Consider the following 18966-nt stretch of genomic DNA (forward strand, 5'->3'; position numbering starts at 1 on the left):
AAAAATGTAGCACTAGCCACTTTAAACAATGCCACTTATATAATGTTTACATACCCTACATTACTCATCTCATTATGTATAATACTGTACTCTAATACCATCTACTGCATCTTGCCTATGCCGTTCTGTACCATCACTCATTCATATATCTTTATGTACATATTCTTTATCCCTTTACTCTTGTGTGTATAAGGTAGTAGTTGTGGAATTGTTAGGTTAGATTACTTGTTGGTTATTACTGCATTGTCGGAACTAGAAGCACAAGCATTTCGCTACACTCGCATTAACATCTGCTAACCATGTGTATGTGACAAATAAAATTTGATTTGATTTGACTTCATCCTCTTCTTATGTGATGTTATGCTTGTGTATGATGGGTGTCCCCTCGACTTGCAGTGTGAGTGTAAACTGTGATCATTCTCTGTCTGCAGTCTAATCTGATGTATGGCTGGAAGCTGTACTCATATAGGACTCTCCTGGATTCTGCTCTGACCATGGTCAGCTTGCAACTGGGCATCTTCAACTATGACGAGGTTAGTAAAGGAAAGCTCTCTAAATTACAGCTATGGTCATGATGGCAGGTCTGTGATTGGTATCTCCTTCCAATCCAGGTTCTTGATTACAACCCGGTGCTTGGTGCGTTCCTCGTCGGCTCCTGCATTATATTCATGACCTTTGTGGTTCTGAACCTGTTCATCTCAGTCCATCCTGGTGGCGTTCACTCAAGAGCAAATACATCACAAGGTACTGTGCATCAATCTTACACTATGTAAAATTAACATCAATATACAGTGAGGGAAAACAGTATTTGATCCCCTGCTGATTGTGTACGTTTGCCCACTGACAAAGAAATGATCAGTCTATAATTTTAATGGTAGGTTAATTTGAACAGTGAGAGACAGAAAAACAACAAAAAAATCCAGAAAAACACATGTCAAAAATGTTATTAAATTATTTGCATTTTAATGAGGGAAATAAGTATTTGACCCCTTCTCAATCAGAAAGATTTCTGGCTCCCAGGTGTCTTTTATACAGGTAACGAGCTGAGATTAGGAGCACACTCTTAAAGGGAGTGCTCCTAATCTCAGTTTGTTACCTGTATAAAAGACACCTGTCCACAGAAGCAATCAATCAATTAGATTACAAACTCTCCACCATGGCCAAGACCAAAGAGCTCTCCAAGGATGTCAGGGACAAGTTTGTAGACCTACACAAGGCTGGAATGGGCTACAAGACCATCGCCAAGCAGCTTGGTGAGAAGGTGACAACAGTTGGTGCGATTATTCGCAAATGGAAGAAACACAAAAGAACTGTCAATCTCCCTCGGCCTGGGGCTCTATGCAAGATCTCACCTCGTGGAGTTGCAATGATCATAAGAACGGTGAGGAATCAGCCCAGAACTACACGGGAGGATCTTGTCAATGATCTCAAGGCAGCTGGGACCATAGTCACCAAGAAAACAATTGGTAACACACTACGCCGTGAAGGACTGAAATCCTGCAGCGCCCGCAAGGTCCCCCTGCACAAGAAAGCACATATACATGCCCGTCTGAAGTTTGCCAATGAACATCTGAATGATTCAGAGGACAGCTGGGTGAAAGTGTTGGCATCAACTCAACTCGCCGTGTTTGGAGGAGGAGGAATGCTGCCTATGACCCCAGGCACACCATCCCCACCGTCAAACATGGAGGTGGAAACATTATGCTTTGGGGGTGTTTTTCTGCTAAGGGGACAGTACAACTTCAATGCATCAAAGGTACGATGGACGGGGCCATGTACCGTCAAATCTTGGGTGAGAACCTCCTTCCCTCAGCCAGGGAATTGAAAATGGGTCGTGGGTGGGTATTCCAGCATGACAATGACCCAAAACACAYGGCCAAGGCAACAAAGGAGTGGCTCAAGAAGAAGTACATTAAGGTCCTGGAGTGGCCTAGCCAGTCTCCAGACCTTAATCCCATAGGAAATCTGTGGAGGGAGCTGAAGGTTCGAGTTGCCAAACGTCAGCCTCGAAACATTAATGACTTGGAGAAGATCTGCAAAGAGGAGTGGGCCAAAATCCCTCCTGAGATGTGTGCAAACCTGGTGGCCAACTACAAGACACGTCTGACCTCTGTTATTTCCAACAAGGGTTTTGCCTCCAAGTACTAAGTCATGTTTTGCAGAGGGGTCAAATACTTATTTCCCTCATTAAAATGCAAATCAATTTATAACATTTTTGACATGCGTTTTTCTGGATTTTTTTGTTATTCTGTCTCACTGTTCAAATAAACCTACCATTAAAATTATAGACTGATCATTTCTTTGTCAGTGGGCAAACGAACAAAATCAGCAAGGGATCAAATACTTTTTTTCCCTCACTGTATCAGAATCAACAGGGACCAATATCTCAATACATTTTGACTGAGGCGGTCACTTGGCTATCCATTCTGAGCTGTCTGTTCACTGTTCCACAGCCCTCAGAGGAGGAGATAGTAAATCTGAGGCTGATGAAGCTCTGCAGCTTGCTTGGAATCAAAATTAAGAGAGAAGACAGTGACAGCCCCAAGGAGAATGGCATGGCTGCCTCAGCAACTAACAGAGGATTCTCCACTATATCCTCATAGATGATTACTTCTAAGTACTGGTGTACCACTCTGTATGTATTCATAGGGAGCTGTCATTTTCAGTTCTGTTGCTTCATAGGAGCAGTGATGCAGTGATGCATTTTGTTGACTTGTTGCCTCTAGCTGTTTAGTTATCTAATATATCATGCATAAATGAGGCTATTTGTACCGTTTTGTGATCTAATGCAAAGCTTTAAAAAGATGGAGGAAATAACAGCTCCTTCTGTTACCTCACTCTTCTGTCACAAATACACATATGTATGGTTATTATGGTAACATGTGAGGAGACAATGAGGAGGAGAGCAGGATACAAGATAATTCCAATGTTGTATTAGTAACATGTTTGTTGTGAAATTAATAAAAATAGTTTTGAACCATAGCAAACTAGTATTTTGTCAACATTAACCAAATGAGCTGCATACGAATGAAAAATGATTAGACTTATGTGGAGTAGACAAACAAATGGCCAATTCCCTTCACTCTTTTAATCCATTATGAAAATGAGAGGGGCTTCTTAATAAAAAAAAAGATAGTGTCTGACAGGTGGGAGAACGAAAACAAAGTCAGTCTGTAGTCAGAAATGACCATTGCTTCCTCATTTCTTCTCCTTCTTCTTATCTTTCTTAGTGTCTCCCTTCTCTTTCTCCTTATCCTTGTCCTCTTTCTTCTCTTTCTTGCTGTCATCTTTTTCCTGGCCTTCCTTCTTCTCTGCATCTCGGTTGGCGACCTTGTTGTTGATGAGGTTGTGAAGAGCAACCACGGAGCGGATGAGTGAAGCCAGGTAAACCACCAGCATCTGGTCATTGGTCTTGAGGTAAAATGCCTTGATGAACTCTTGAAGGTTGACGTCAGGCAGCAGGTTGAAGACGTCCTGCAGCTGGTAGATGATCTGGTGGTTGATGGGCAGCTTACCTGCTGCAACTTTTTCCAAATACCCTTTGATATCCACTAACTTGCAGTTGAGACCCTTTAGGCCATGCACCTGGTTGGTGATGCGTTGAGACAGAGTGCCAACTGTTGTGTCCTTGATGTCTCTGGATAGAGATACAAAACATTTTATTTTAGTGACTTGCATGTTTTAAGTCAACCTGTTTCCCTTTTTGGTAGAAAAACTGGCCTTAAATTTTTATGGTAAGAATCAGACTTGGGTTCAAATACTAGTTTTTCAATTACTTTCATATACATTTAAAGTACAGTTCCAGTAAAAAGTTTGGGCACACCTACTAATTCAAAGAGTTTTTCTTTATTTTTTAATATTTTCTACATTGTAGAATAATAGTGAAGACATCAAAACTATGAAATAACACATATGGAATCATGTAGTAACCAAAAACGTGTTAATCAAATCAAAATAGATTTGATTCTTCAAAGTAGCCACGCTTTGCCCTGATGACAACTTTGCACACTCTTGGCATTCTCTCAACCAGCTTCACCTGGAATGCTTTTCCAACAGTCTTGAGGGACTTCCCACACATGCTGAGCACTTGTTGGCTGCTTTTCCTTCACTCTGCGGTCCAACTCATCCCAAACCATCTCAATTGGGTTGAGGTCTGGTGATTGTGGAGGGCAGGTTATCTGATGCAGCACCATCACTCTCCTTGGTCAAATACCCCTTACACAGCCTGGAGGTGTGCTTTGGGTCATTGTCCTGTTGAAAAACAAATGATAGTCCCACTAAGCGCAAACCAGATGGGATGGCGTATCGTTGCAGAATGCTGTGGTAGCCATGCTGGTTAAGTGTGCCTTGAATTCTAAATAAATCACAGACCATGTAACCAGCAAAGCACCCCCACACCATTAAACCTCCTCCTCCATACTTCACGGTGGGAACCACACATGCAGAGATCATCCGTTCACCTACTCTGCGTCTCACAAAGACACGCCGGTTGGAACCAAAAATTGTACATTTGGACTCATCAGACCAAAGGACAGGATTCCACCGGTCTAATGTCCATTGCTTGTGTTTCTTGGCCCAAGCAAGTCTCTTCATCTTTTTGTTGTCCTTTAGTAATGGTTTCTTTGCAGCAATTCAACCATGAAGGCCTGATTCATGCAGTCTCCTCTGAACAGTTGATGTTGAGATGTGTCTGTTACGTGAACTCTGTGAAGCATTTATTTGGGCTGCAATCTGAGGTACAGTTAATTCTAATTAATTTATTCTCTGCAGCAGAGGTAACTCTGGGTCTTCCTTTCCTGTGGCGGTCCTCACGAGTCAGCTTCATCATAGCACTTGATGGTTTTTGCGACTACACTTGAAGAAACGTTCAAAGTTCTTGACATTTTCCACATTGACTGACCTTCATGTCTTAAAGTAATGATGGACTGTCATTTCTCTTTGCTTCTTTGAGCTGTTTCTTGACATAATATGGACTTGGTCTTTTTCCAAATGGGGCTCTCTTATGTATACCACCCCTACCTTGTCACAATACAACTGATTGGCTCAAACGCATTAAGGATAGAAATTCCACAAATGAACTTTTAACAAGGCACACCTGTTAATTGAAATGCATTCCAGGTGACTACCTCATGAAGCTGGTTTAGAGAATGGCAAGAGTGTGCAAAGCTGTCATCAAGGCAAAGGGTAGCTACTTTGAAGAATCTCAAATTGAAAATATATTTTGATATGATTAACACTTTTTTGCTTACTACATGATTCCATGTGTTATTTCATAGTTTTGATGTCTTCACTACTTTCTACAATGTAGAAAATAGTAAAAATATAGAAAAACCCTTGAATGAGTAGGTGTGTCCAAACTTTTTACTGGTACTGTACGTATTCAGAAATATTTTATTTGAAAAGAATATTGAATATTTTAGTGTACACTGAACAAAAATATAACCGCAACATGTAAAGTGTTACTCCCATGTTTCATGAGCTGATGTCAACGTTGTGAACAGAGTGCCCTATGGTGGTGGTTGGGTTATGGAATGGGCAGGCAGGTATAAGCTACAGACAACGAACACAATTGCAATTTATCAATGGCAATTTGAATGCACAGAGATACTGTGTCGAGGCCCATCCTTAGGCCCATTGTCGTGCAATTCATCCATCACCTCATGTTTCAGCATGATAATGCACGGCCCCATGTCTCAAGGATCTGTACACAATTCCTGGAAGAGGAAAATGTCCCAGTTCTTCCATGGCCAGCAAACTCACCAGACATATCACCCATTGAGCAAGATTGGGATGCTCTGGATTGACATGTATAACAACGTGTTCCAATTCCCGCCAATATCCAGCAACTTCGCTGGAGGAATGGGAAAACATTCTACAGGCCACAATCAACAGCCTGATAAACTCTATGCGAAGGAGATGTGTCATGCTGCATGAGGCAAATGGTGTTCACACCAGATATTGACTGGTTCTGATCCATGCCCCTACTTTAAAGGTATCTGTGACCAACAGATGCAGATCTGTATTCCCAGTCATGTGAAATCCATAGATTAGGGCCTAATGAATTTATTTCAATTGACTGATTTATTTATATGAACTGTAACTCAGTAAAATCTCTGAAAGTGTTGCATGTTGTGTTTATATTTTTGTTCAGTATATTTAGAAATACACTTGGAAAGCATTTGAAAATACACTGACTCAAATACAGGCAGTTCAGTGTACTTAACCCAGGTATTTGAAAATAGTATTTGAAAATGGTTTCAAATACAATTATTATATATTTTTTTTAATACAAATAACCATTCAAATACTCAAATGAAAGTACTTGTTTTGGGCTGTGTATTTGAAAATACTCAAACAGAAAAAAAGTATTTCAGTACCAGATACTCAAATATACATGTATTTGAACCCAGGTCTGGTCTGAAAAAATTATGAGCAATAATACAAGAACGACAGTCATTTACATATTGAACTTCAAGACAAATGACAAGTACAAACACATTGACCACATGCATGGGTCATGTCTTACCGGAGTAAATGCTCCACTCCCACTTCCTCTGCTTCTTCAGCACCAATCTCACTGGTGACATGTTCAAAAGTCTTGGACGTTGGAGTACCATCCTAAAAACAAAAGGAATGTTACAACCATTAGACCTTCTTCTCAAGTGAGTTTGTCAGTTTTCCTCAACATTAAAGCTCAAAAGGCATCCGTTGCTCCACAACAAAACAAACTTTGATTTGTACAGTGACATTCTTTCTAATCCTATAATTTTTTCGATTTCACTAAGTGGTAGATGTAAAACTGACATGCAGCATAAACCTTTGTTGCAGAAGTAATAGAGAATTGTAGTTCCACTTTTACATTCATTCAATAATTCCCCTGTTAAAAACATACATCATGCACTTCCTCCACAGATATGTAGGCCTCCGTTGGTAGACCCAGGTCTTTTGGTTTCACGTCAATGATGACTAAAACCTATAAACAACCAAAAAATCAAATTCAAATCTTTGTACCATAGTATGTTTACTCATATCAGTAACATCAGTAGTAATATGTAATTGCTAAGTAAAAAATTACATCAACATTTTGTATTAAATTCAACTAAAGTGTTGTACTTATACTTACAGAATTGGTACAATATTGCTTCACGAGTTCATTGATGGCAATGTCATTCTTGTGTAGTTTGGGGCCCGTGTGATACCAACCAACTATTCTTTCTCTTGCTGAAACAATGGGAATACATGTTCAACTTGTAAGTCGCTCTGGATAAGAGCGTCTGCTAAATGACTTAAATGTAAATGTAAATGTAAATCACATTGTAGAGTAAAATCTAGTGTTATGAAAATGCATACTAATTTACAAAGAACTTGAGACTTACCATTGACTTTCTTGAACATGTTGTACATGTTCTCCAAATAGTCATGGTCTAGGAACCACACAGAATCATCCTTGTCATCCTCGTCAAATGGCACTGGAAGAAGGGGGGGGATCAGCCAGATCAACAAGAAACCGGAGTGTAATCAAATAATGGACTGTGGTTGTAGAAATAGGTCACGTTAGGAAACTCACCTGCAAAGCTGTTGGACACATCAAAAACCTTCTTATGCCATGAGCCGAGAAGTACACCCACAACCCTCTTCTGACTTCCAACTTTACCGATTCTGATCAAATACAGAACAAGCGTAGGCTGTTAGCTACAGACAGAGTTTCTGAACTGCCTGTATTGCACACTTGTGACAGTGACATCCCTGACTAGAGAGCGCGGATGGAGCCAACGCGTTACAAGCTGGTTAACGTTAGCTAACTACAATAGCTAGTACAGTGCATAAACGATGCACTAATCGTTGAGGAAACCTGCCATTTGTGTAATATGAGAACTTGTGTATCTAGCTAGCTACTAGCTATACTGGATAGCATTAGGTGAATCAGAGCCTTCCGAGGTGAATCAGCTAGTTAGCTACATAGTAGCTAGTTTGCTAACGTTAGCTTGATTGCTCTAAGTTCATTTACTGTCACTAGCTAGTCGTTAACGTTAGTTAGCTACTATAACTTAGTTAGCTACTATAACTAGCTAAACTGTAGTTATTTGGGAAACAACAGTGACTCCACATTTTTGAACAATCATCAACAACTGTCTAGCTCATTCGAATCCTTTACCTGTTAAAATGATCCACCACACTCAGGAGCACCAAGGGATGGACAATAACTTTCTCAACAGCCAACTCCGGCATGTTTATGTGTGAATTGAATTCAATAGAAAATATTTTCGCGATAGAGAACCACAACCACTGTCAGTGCTCCACAATCCCACAATCCTTCGCGTAGGGTCATGTGACCAAGAGCCAAAGGGTATGGATTTGTCAAAACTGCGCAGAAAAATGCTCCGTTTGGGTTCTAACGTGCATTTTGCATGGATTTGAATACCCTTTAAAAAAATGTTAGGCGAAATATCTTAAATGAATTTGACAAGGTATTTTTTTAATCGAACGAGTCCAGAATATACTTTGTGTAGAATCATTGCGAAGTTGCAGTTCAAGCTTTTTAGCATTGATTCCTCCATGGGTTGGGCTGTCCCTGGTTTTAACACTAGAGGGCTGTAAACGCAGAAATAACTCTTACACACTGTCCCATCCTGTCACAGTTTGATTCTAGCGTGTAAGTGCTTTTGAATTTAGACATTTGACCTATTTTCAATGTTACTCGTGATGACCAGACAGACATGGATCTTGGTGGACAAATCAATCAATAAATTGTATATTAATTTATTTTCCATCGTTATAGCTGTAGCTCTTAGAGTTGGGGCTTTACTTTATAGTGAACTCTCTTCTCGCGTTTCTTCAGAGTTAATAATAATCCGCCCTTGGTAACTTCATTACCCCCATGCTCATCCAAGGTTAGTAGTAGTTGCCACATGCTGTGTGCATGACATGCCTCACCCTGTGTGTGCTATCTAACTGCACATAATATTTAGAATTTTGGATGGTGTTTTCTACAAAGATTGATGAGGTTTCTTGTGATGGAGGAGTTAGGGTAGTGCCTTATAAACTAATAATGAGCAGTTTATAAACTACTTATAACCCTCTGTATAAATCCTTAGGTTGCTACAAGCTGGGCATGGAGCTATTTTATTGCTGGCCTACTGTATTGACTTTTTACTTCAAATTTAGCCTACTGGTCAAACAATTTTTTTAAATGAACTGAACAGAAAGTATTTGGAAGGGTGAGAGAGGCCTGATTATCAGCAAGATCATAGGGCCAATAAAAGCATTAAATCCCAAGGACACGGTCATAAACACTAAGGCCACAGGTCGTTTGAAGTTTGTTTTCTTTTTATAGAAAGAGTAATGAACTTGTGAATGTGAAACAACTGACGAAACATTTGCTGTTGATTAACTCAATGCACTGAGAAAGTAATGATCAATCACAGATGTAGACCATGGCATGTGAATGGCTATTTTAGGATGCATGTGGTGAGTGCAGTGGTGAGATTCGGTCTATGATTAGGTCTCTGCATTGTTCGGAATGGGCTCGTAAGTAAGCATTTAACTATAAAGTCTACACCTGTTGTACTCTGCGCATGCGACCAATACAATTTGATTTGATTTGATGTCCGATGATGTCGGGATTTGTTCTGGCAGAAGTCAGAGTGTGCCATCCTCCAATCTTTACTTTAATGTCTATCTTCAAACCTGGAAACTTTCTAAAGGGTACATATGACATGAATAACAAAAAAGTCTCACATAACTCACAAGATCTACAGTACAGTGCAGTACACCCAATATTACAGTCATGCCCCAATCAACAAACAGGTTTCTGTAATTACCTTGCTGCTGCATTAACTTTGCTCTTGGCCCTTGTTAGGATTTATAAGCATATCATTATTCATTCCACTCAAGAAGCTCATTGTGTTTTATAAGTGCTTTTAAAAAAAAATTTAAGTCTGTATATCTATTTAAACTGATAGTTATCATACTTCAACAGGTGGCATAAGTGAAAAACATGTAACTGTCAAATCAATAGAAACCTTCAAACGTTTATCAAATAGTATCTCACACTGAATCAAAATCCTCTTATTTCTGCTGATAGTTTGGCCTTATGAGATGCATATCATAGAACCATGATCCTTTCATTATACTCTAATATCCAAGAAGGGGTTCTGTGGAAAAAGGTTCAGGACTTTGATGTGTGATAAACTAGCACAGATGACAAGCTGCAAATCCTTTTGCAAGTATAATGCATACCTCAACGGCCAACAGCTGTGCTGTTACTTTTGAAAGTTGTAGAAGTTGCAGTGCCACAGTCTTTGTTTACTCATATAATATCACATATATGACATAACACGTCAGAAATGGCCAAAGTGATGAGTGGATGCACCTGCATGACTTATAGCTACTGTGCCAGAAAGAAAGAAAAGCTGTGACCAATCTCATCATGACCATTTGCTTGTGCATTATCCTATAACTACATTGACATTAGGGGGAGATCACCAAATGCAAGAATAACAATTATCCGATTTACTTTTTCTTTATTATTTGAGTAGGCCTAGTGCTGTTACACTTTCAATTATGCAAATGTCAGACTAGTTGTAGGCCTACAATCATGTGACATATTATTGTCCAGTGGCTACTGTCTTATCTTAGCTGACGGGTTTGCGTCATAGGGGGGCGGGGCTGTACAGAAAATAGACGAACTGAACACATTTGACAAACACGAACGTAAAGGCAGCAGAAAGAAGCGTGTTACACAGGCTAATAACGACTGGTTCAAGATATACGTAGCCTATATGTCAAATAGCGTTTTGTTTGTTATCAGTATATTTCTTTCCCATTAATTCAGTGCCAGAGAAATATTTATTTCTAGCTTGCTAGCTCAGCGACGTTCATATCTGAGGGCGTCCGATTTCCCCTCTTCAGAGGCATTACGATGCCCTCTGATTTTATATCCCTACTCAGCGCGGATCTCGACCTGAATTCCCCCAAATCCCTATATTCCAAAGGTAATACATCTATTTTATGTTAAACTGAGACTTTAATTTTTCTTGTCTGTGTTGTCTTAGTTCTTTTAGTTGATATACGCTGTTGTTAGTCTCGTACATGTGTGTTGTGAGAGCGCTGCCCTGGTTTATTTGGCCGCCCCCGTCGGGGTGAACGCCAGCGCTCCGCATCCCTCTACGTCGCTTTAGCATTGCATCTAAACAGTAGATATATAGCCGATGCCGCGTTCAGAATAACAAGGAAATCGGAAATCGCCGACTTCAGTGCATTCAAGACAACTGGGACCTCGGAAAAAACGAGCCCTGACTGTGAAAAATTGGTTTGAATGGTCATCCATCCCGGAATTCCAAATAAGAAACCCAGGCATCTTCCTAGAGCGCCATCTATACGACCTGAAGATCACTGACGTCATGATTTGACCTGTTTTTTCCCCAGTTATTCCCAGTTGTCTTGAAAGCATCATCAGTGCAACGTCACACGTAAATCATTTTTTATTTTCATTAGAGTATTTGCTTTAACACTAAAGCTAGTTTAATCCTGTTTGTTTCCTATATGTATTTTCGATGACTATGCAATATAAAAAAGGAAATACTTTGCCTAAAATCCTGTCAATTTCATACACAATGCCACATGATACATTTACCCTTTTGACCCAGTTTATTATTTATCCTCCTTACAAAGGTGAGGACCTCTTTGGCAGGCATAGCAGATCTAGCCTAATTTTTTGCATTCCTGCTGTCTAGAAAATATTAGTAGGCATTGGCCAAGTGATCTGTTATGTATTAGACCCATGTGTAGATTATATAATAAAATAGAAAGTTGCCTCTTAATAATAGGCTAGTCTTATGAATGTAAGAAAGTATTAGATTTGTATACCATTCAATGTAGCTTTATATGCTATACATCTGATAATGGACCAAAAGCTGCTTACCTTGATGCAATGTCAACATGTTACTGTTGTTCGTCACAAGTCAACTAGGCTATTTATTCAGCTGGTAAATGACTCCACAAATGATTTATTATTATTTTTTATTTTACATGTAATGATGTTATTAAAGTAATTTGTGTTTATGGTCCCATACCCTACACATATTTGTAGTGCTATCATGAGTGTGTGAGGATAAAGGCTGCCTCATTGAGGTCACAACACAAAAAGGGTTGATACCCTATGTTGAAAGCCATTAATGCATTCTGTGGAAGTGTTTACCAACACCCTGCCAGCAGTAATTTCAATATTTAATGTTTAAACAAACACAGTCATCACTCAGATGGTGACTTAAAAAAAGAGGCAGATACTAGAGTACAATATAGGCCTAGACCCTAATTTATGGTGTAGTTGTAGGTCCAAATAGATTATATTCACCATGGCCTAGTCCCACTGAACAACAACCAAGGGGGAGTGCACTGGTTGGCTGAACAGTTAGGGGTGTCTCCGCAGCAGCATGTCAGTCCTCTTGACTGATGCAACAGCCGAGCTGAACTGGGGTTGCTCGAGATCTGCAGCAAAGAGTAGAGTCACTGAGAGGAGTGGGTCGCTGCACAGTCAAATGTGAAAGTGTAGAATTTGAGATGTCTTTAAGTATCTCAGATGTATCTCACACTGTACTTGCTTAAAGGTCATGTGCTATTTGTGTGGCAAATTGACAACTGTTTCAGAGCAAATTTTGTTTTTCCAAGGGTATGATGTTATGTTGGCAATACTCAGGGCCAGGTATGCTGATTCATCCTCCAAATCTCTTTTCATATGGTTTCGCAATATGTCTCAATACAGCACTTCAACAACATATCTATAAGCCCTTTGACAAACAACGGTATTAAACATGTCCAATTTCACAGTGAAAGTTCATTGTACATCTCAATACATCTCAAACAGCCCGTGGACTTAGGCTAGCCTATGTCTCTTTTTTACTCCCTCAAATCCCCTACAAAGTAGAAAGTGCAGTCTTTATTAAAATCAGAACTTTTTTGTAACCCATTCCTGAAAACATGTTTTTAATTTCCTGAGTACTGCAGAGATATACAGTTGAAGTTGGAAGTTTACATTCAAATAGATTTCAACTCAGTTTTTCACAATTCCTGACATTTTATCCTAGTAAAAATTCCCTGTTTTAGGTCAGTTAGGATCACCACATTATTTTAAGAATGTGAAAAGTCAGAATAATAGTAGAGAGAATGATTTATTTCAGCTTTTATTTCTTTCATCACATTCCCAGCGGTTCAGAAGTTTACATACACTCAATTAGTATTTGGTAGCATTGCCTTTAAATTGTTTCACTTGGGTCAAACGTTTCGGGTAGCCTTCCATAAGCTTCCCACAATAAGTTGGGTGAATTTTGGCCCATTTCTCCTGACAGAGCTGGTGTAACTGAGTCAGGTTTGTAGGCTTCCTTGTTCGCACACGCTTTTTCAGTTCTGCCCACACATTTTCTATAGGATTGAGGTCAGGGCTTTGTGATGGCCACTCCATCCATCACAAACATCACAGGACTTTGTTGTCCTTAAACCATTTTGCCTCAACTTTGGAAGTATGCTTGGGGTCATTGTCCGTTTGGAAGACCCATTTGTGACCAAGCTTTAACTTCCTGATTGATGTCTTGAGATGTTGCTTCAATATATCCACATAATTTTCCTCCCACATGATGCCATCTATTTTGTGAAGTGCACCAGTCCCTCCTGCAGCGAAGCACCCCCACAACATGATGCTGCCACCCTGTGCTTCACAGTTGGGATGGTGTTCTTCGGCTTGCAAGCATCCTCCTTTTTCCTCCAAACATAACGATGGTCATTATGGCCAAACAGTTCTATTTTTGTTTCATCAGACCAGAGGACATTTCTCCAAAAAGTACGATCATTGTACCCATGTGCAGTTGCAAACCGTAGTCTGGCTTTTTATGGCGTTTTTAGAGTAGTGGCTTCTTCCTTGCTAAGCGGCCTTTCAGGTTATGTCGATATGGGACTCGTTTTTACTGTGGATATAGATACTTTTGTACCTGTTTCCTCTAGGATCTTCACAAGGTCCTTTGCTGTTGTTTTGGGATTTGTATTGCACTTTTCGCACCAAAGTACGTTCATCTCTAGGAGACAGAACGCGTCTCCTTCTTGAGCGGTTTGACGGCTGCTTGGTCCCATGGTGTTTATATTTGCATACTATTGTTTGTACAGATGAACGTGGTACCTTCAGGCGTTTGGAAATTGCTCCCAAGGATGAGCCAGACTTGTGGAAGTCTACAATTTTGTTTCTGAGGTCTTGACTGATTTATTTAGATTTTCACATGATGTCAAGCAAAGAGGGACTGAGTTTGAAGGTAGGCCTTGAAATACATCTACAGGTACACCTCCAATTGACTCAAATAATGTCAATTAGCTTATCAGAAGCTTCTAAAGCTATGACATAATTTTCTGGAATTTTTCAAGCTGTGTAAAGGCACAGTCAACGTAGTGTATGTAAACTTCTGACCCACTGGAATTGTGAAACAGTGAAATAATCTGTCTGTAAACAATTGTTGGAAAAATGACTTGTGTCATGTACAAAGTAGATGTCCTAACCAACTTGCCAAAACTATAGTTTGTTAACAAGAAATTTGTGGAGTGGTTGAAAAACGAGTTTTAATGACTCCAACCTAAGTGTATGTAAACTTCCGACTTCAACTGTATATTCGTTTTGTAAATATACACACGTTTTTGGTTCCAAGTACAGGACCCCAGTCATCTCTGTGCAATTTAGTCTGAGAGAAATTCAACTTTTATCCTGCTATCTTCATCAAACCCGAAATTACCATACAGTTACCAGGAATTTTCATCCAATCAGTCCCGAGGGTGCATGTGAGTGTTCAACTTCAATCACAATGTTGGGTAAGTAGGGACTCTGCTGGTGTAGTGTTGCTCCTGAGTTCCTTAGCATTTTAGAGGACTCTTCAGTCTTCATTGCCTACTTTCCAAGACAGATACTGTATAACTTAAACTGCATGTTCCCTCAACTGAAAAGGGAGAAAAACAGTGGGTATATTTTTCTGGTTTTCTTCGGTATGTTTGTGGTTTGCTGAAGGTATCCATAAGACCTTGACTCTGTTTATCAACTGAATTCACAATAATCTGGCTAACCTAAAGTATAAAGGGCTGTGTTGACTTTCTGTCTGACCGTGCTGTTAATCCTCTACCTGGCTGGCTGCTGGCAGTGACCACACAGAGGCTGCATGCCCAGAGTAATCTCTGCACAAACGATCAGATTGTTTCTGTGGCTCAAATTTGCTGAGGGTAGCCTAAATGTCATAGGCCTAGCAGTGTTGGATAGGTGGCAGAGTGAAGCCCAGAGGGTGTCAAAGAGCCACCCTTAATTAGTGTGGCTTTAAAGCCAGCAGAGTGAAGAAATTACTCAATCATCCTCTTGACTGATGTCAGGGACTTGCTCATAAATGGGTTAACTTGAGTTGGCCTGACTTGCTGCTGTAATGGACTGCCCCATGTCAGAATATGAAAATGATTCAGCTAGGCCTAGTTTCTTCACTGAAAGTCTGCTTCTTGAGGAGCTACAGATGGATATCATTACAGTGGGCTCACAGGGCTATCTATTTTTCTGTGTCACTACTTTTAAGGGTGGAATGAGTGACCGGGCATGTATGATTCTCTAGACTGGCAGGCTCCTTACATAATCATAATCCGAAAGATTTTGTGTGGGCTTAGAGGACGTTTATCCACTTTTGTAATAAGAAGGGAAAGTAGAGAATTTGAGGGAGAGAGAGCTTCCTCAATTGCTGCCCTGTAAACGTTTTGAGAGGTTGAAAACGCTCAAATTTAAATGAGTCACTGTGTTTCCAGTGTCTGTTTTTACTCATTGCTTATCGTTTACTGAGTTTTACAAGCATTGATAATGTCATGTGTCATTTTGATGGACTAGAACAGGTATTCTGGGGTACTGGGGTACGCTCAATGCCGTCGGGGGTTCGCCAAATAAAAATGTGAATTGCATTTCAAATATATATATATTTTTTAAAAGTGTTTATTTTTTACATGTTTTTTCTTCACGTTTTCAAACAGTCCATTTATATTTTCCAACGGGGCTATACATTTGGGTGAGGTTTTTCTCTTGTATGAGTAGCCTCGTTTCACTGCCAAAAATAAAATTCAACCATCTAGTGTTCAGCGAAATAACAACACAATGTCAAATACATGTAGGCTAGTCAAATAATTAACATCCAATCACATTAACCGTTACTCTCTCGCGGGAATTCAACTAACGGTCTGTATGTAGCCAAAAGTAGCTGCTGCTCATGTTGGTATCAGTACTGATGGCACAAAAGCATTGACAGGTAGACATAGTGGAGTGGTAATGTGCGTGCAAGCAGTTGCTCCCGACGCCACTTGGGTACACTGCAGCATCCACAGAGAGGCTCTTGCTGCCAAGGGAATGCCTGACAGCTTGAAAGACATTTTGGACACTACAGTGAAAATGGTTAACTTTGTTAAAGCAAGGCCCCTGAAATCTCGTGTATTTTCTGCGCTATGCARTGATATGGGCAGCAACCATGTAACGCTTTTACAACATACAGAAGTGCGCTGGTTATCAAGGGGCAATGTATTGACATGTTTTTTTGAATTGAGAGACGAGCTTAAAGTTTTCTTTACCCAGCCATTTTTCCAGCCAAAGAGAGGAGTCACAAAAAGCAGAAATAGAGTTAAAATGAATCACTGACCTTTGATGATCTTCATCAGATGACACTCATAGGACTTCATGTTACACAATACATGTATGTTTTGTTCGATAAAGTTCATATTTATATCCAAAAATCTTAGTTTACATTGGYGCGTTATGTTCAGTAATGTTTTGCCTCCAAAACATCCAGTGATTTTGCAGAGAGCCACATCAATTTACAGAAATACTCATAATAAACATTGATAAAAGATACAAGTATTAAACATGGAACTTTAGATAAACTTCTCCTTAATGCAACCGCAGTGTCAGATTTCAAAATAACTTTACGGAAAAAGCACACCATGCTATAATCTGAGTACAGCGCTTAGAGCCCAAATAAGCCATAAAGATGGGGGGGGGGTACATTGTTACTATTAGTGCAATGACATGCTACCTGTTCCCATAGACTTTCAGTCATTGAGCCAACAACTATCCTTTTAAAAGCACGTCTTGGCAGAAATATGTGTATATATACACAAAAAATAAAATAAAAATGCAGCTTCATTAATATAGGGGAAACACTGGGATGATAAAGAAGATGATGATAAGCATTACATAGACAGGATAGAGTACAATGAACGTTGAACGTGCTTTTGACTCTCTTAACCTCATTTTTAGGCTTTAAGTGGTAATTTATTACATCAATTGTCAAACACCGACATCCTTGTAGGTAGGTAACATCTATTACAACGTTATGTGGCTGGTATAAAACTATGGAACGCCGTTTGGGTCTTTGCGTGTCTAAAAAGATACACGTCAAATAACAGTATTTGACACGTCAGATAAGCTTGTTGACCAATCAGGACCTGAATATGACTGCACGTCCCATAATAATTTAACGGTTCATACATTTTTTACGTAGTTATTACACATTGATTACACTACAACTCGTATTTCATATGTCACAATGATTCATTGATACGTATGCTATGATGCTGGTAAAGTTGTCCCGCGCACATAGTGCTGGTCAGAAAAAAAGCTAGCTAGCTAGCTGATGGATGGAAAACAATGTTCTTCCCCAAAAACATAGCAAAACAACAATCTGTTTCAGTAGCTATAGTTAGCTAGCTAACTATATTGCTAGGTGTCATCATCTAAAATAACCCTAATTTATAAAACAGTTCTTATTTGATTAACTTCTACTTGGTACTCATCCCGGATCCGGGAGCACCCTCATCAGTAAAAAAGCTGACTAGCATAGCCTAGTATAGCGCCACAAGTAAATACTAGCATCTAAATATCATGAAATCACAAGTCCAAGACACCAGATGAAAGATACACATCTTGTGAATCCAGCCATCATTTCCGATTTTTAAAATGTTTTACAGGGAAAACACAATATGTATTTCTATTAGCTAACCACGATAGCAAAAGACCCAACCGCATATTTTCACAATTTTTTTACTGCATAAGTAGCTATCACAAATTCGACCAAATAAAGATATAAATAGTCACTAACCAAGAAACAACTTCATCAGATGATAGTCTTATAACAGATTTATTGTATAGCATATGTTTTGTTCGAAAAATTTGCATATTTCAGGTATAAATCATAGTTTTACATTGCAGCCACCATCACAAAATCTCACCAAAGCAGCTAGAATAACTACAGAAACCAACGTGAAATACCTAAATACTCTTCATAAAACATTTATGAAAAATACAAGGTGTACAGCAAATGAAAGACAAACATCTTGTGAATCCAGCCAATATTTCAGATTTTTTAAGTGTTTTACAGCGAAAACACAATATAGCATTATATTAGCTTACTACAATAGCCTACCACACAACCGCATTCATTCAAGGCACGTTAGCGATAGCGAATAAACCAGCAAAAGATATACATTTTTTCACTAACCTTCTCAAACTTCATCAGATGACAGTCCTATAACATCATATTACACAATACATATATGGTTTGTTCGAAAATGTGCATATTTAGCGTACAATTCGTGTTGAACAATGTGAATACGTAGCAAAACTGCACAAAATAATCCGGATATATTTCTGACACTCACATCATCTAATCAAATAACTATCATAAGCTTTACTAAAAAATACAGGTTGGACAGCAAATGAAAGATACACTAGTTCTTAATGCAACCGCAGTGTTAGATTTTTTAAAATAACTTTAGTACGACATCCAGCTTACGTTATAGCAAGACAGCGCAAAATCTGTGCGGAATATACGTCTAAACATTTCGACAGAAATACGAAATAACATCATAAATTGTTCCTACTTTTGATGATCTTCCATCAGAATCTTGTACAAGGGTCCTTTGTCC

General features: G+C 39.3%; 2 protein-coding genes and 1 pseudogene across 2 annotated transcripts in view; 2 read left to right on the plus strand and 1 right to left on the minus strand.

Annotated features, from left to right (window-relative positions):
* LOC111974429 (polycystin-1-like protein 2) overlaps positions 1-3093 on the plus strand; it is a 24128-nt pseudogene extending 21035 nt beyond the window's left edge.
* Positions 2912-8329, minus strand: LOC111974833 (26S proteasome non-ATPase regulatory subunit 7). Its single transcript, XM_024002863.2, has 7 exons — positions 8156-8329; positions 7568-7659; positions 7377-7469; positions 7124-7221; positions 6893-6973; positions 6527-6618; positions 2912-3637 (listed from the first exon to the last, which is right to left on the minus strand). The coding sequence occupies exons 1-7, from the start codon at positions 8227-8229 to the stop codon at positions 3199-3201; spliced, it is 969 nt and encodes a 322-aa protein (XP_023858631.1). The 5' UTR covers positions 8230-8329; the 3' UTR covers positions 2912-3198.
* Positions 8330-10669: 2340 nt separating this feature from the next.
* Positions 10670-18966, plus strand: part of nfat5b (nuclear factor of activated T cells 5b) — a 55016-nt gene continuing 46719 nt past the window's right edge. Inside the window, exon 1 of the mRNA XM_024002711.2 lies at positions 10670-10994. Within this exon, the coding sequence (XP_023858479.2) occupies positions 10922-10994 (73 nt within the window). The 5' untranslated portion in view covers positions 10670-10921. The remainder of the gene's footprint in view (positions 10995-18966) is intronic.

Source organism: Salvelinus sp. IW2-2015, linkage group LG15 (assembly GCF_002910315.2).
Source record: "Salvelinus sp. IW2-2015 linkage group LG15, ASM291031v2, whole genome shotgun sequence".
Classification (NCBI taxonomy): Eukaryota; Metazoa; Chordata; class Actinopteri; order Salmoniformes; family Salmonidae; genus Salvelinus; species Salvelinus sp. IW2-2015.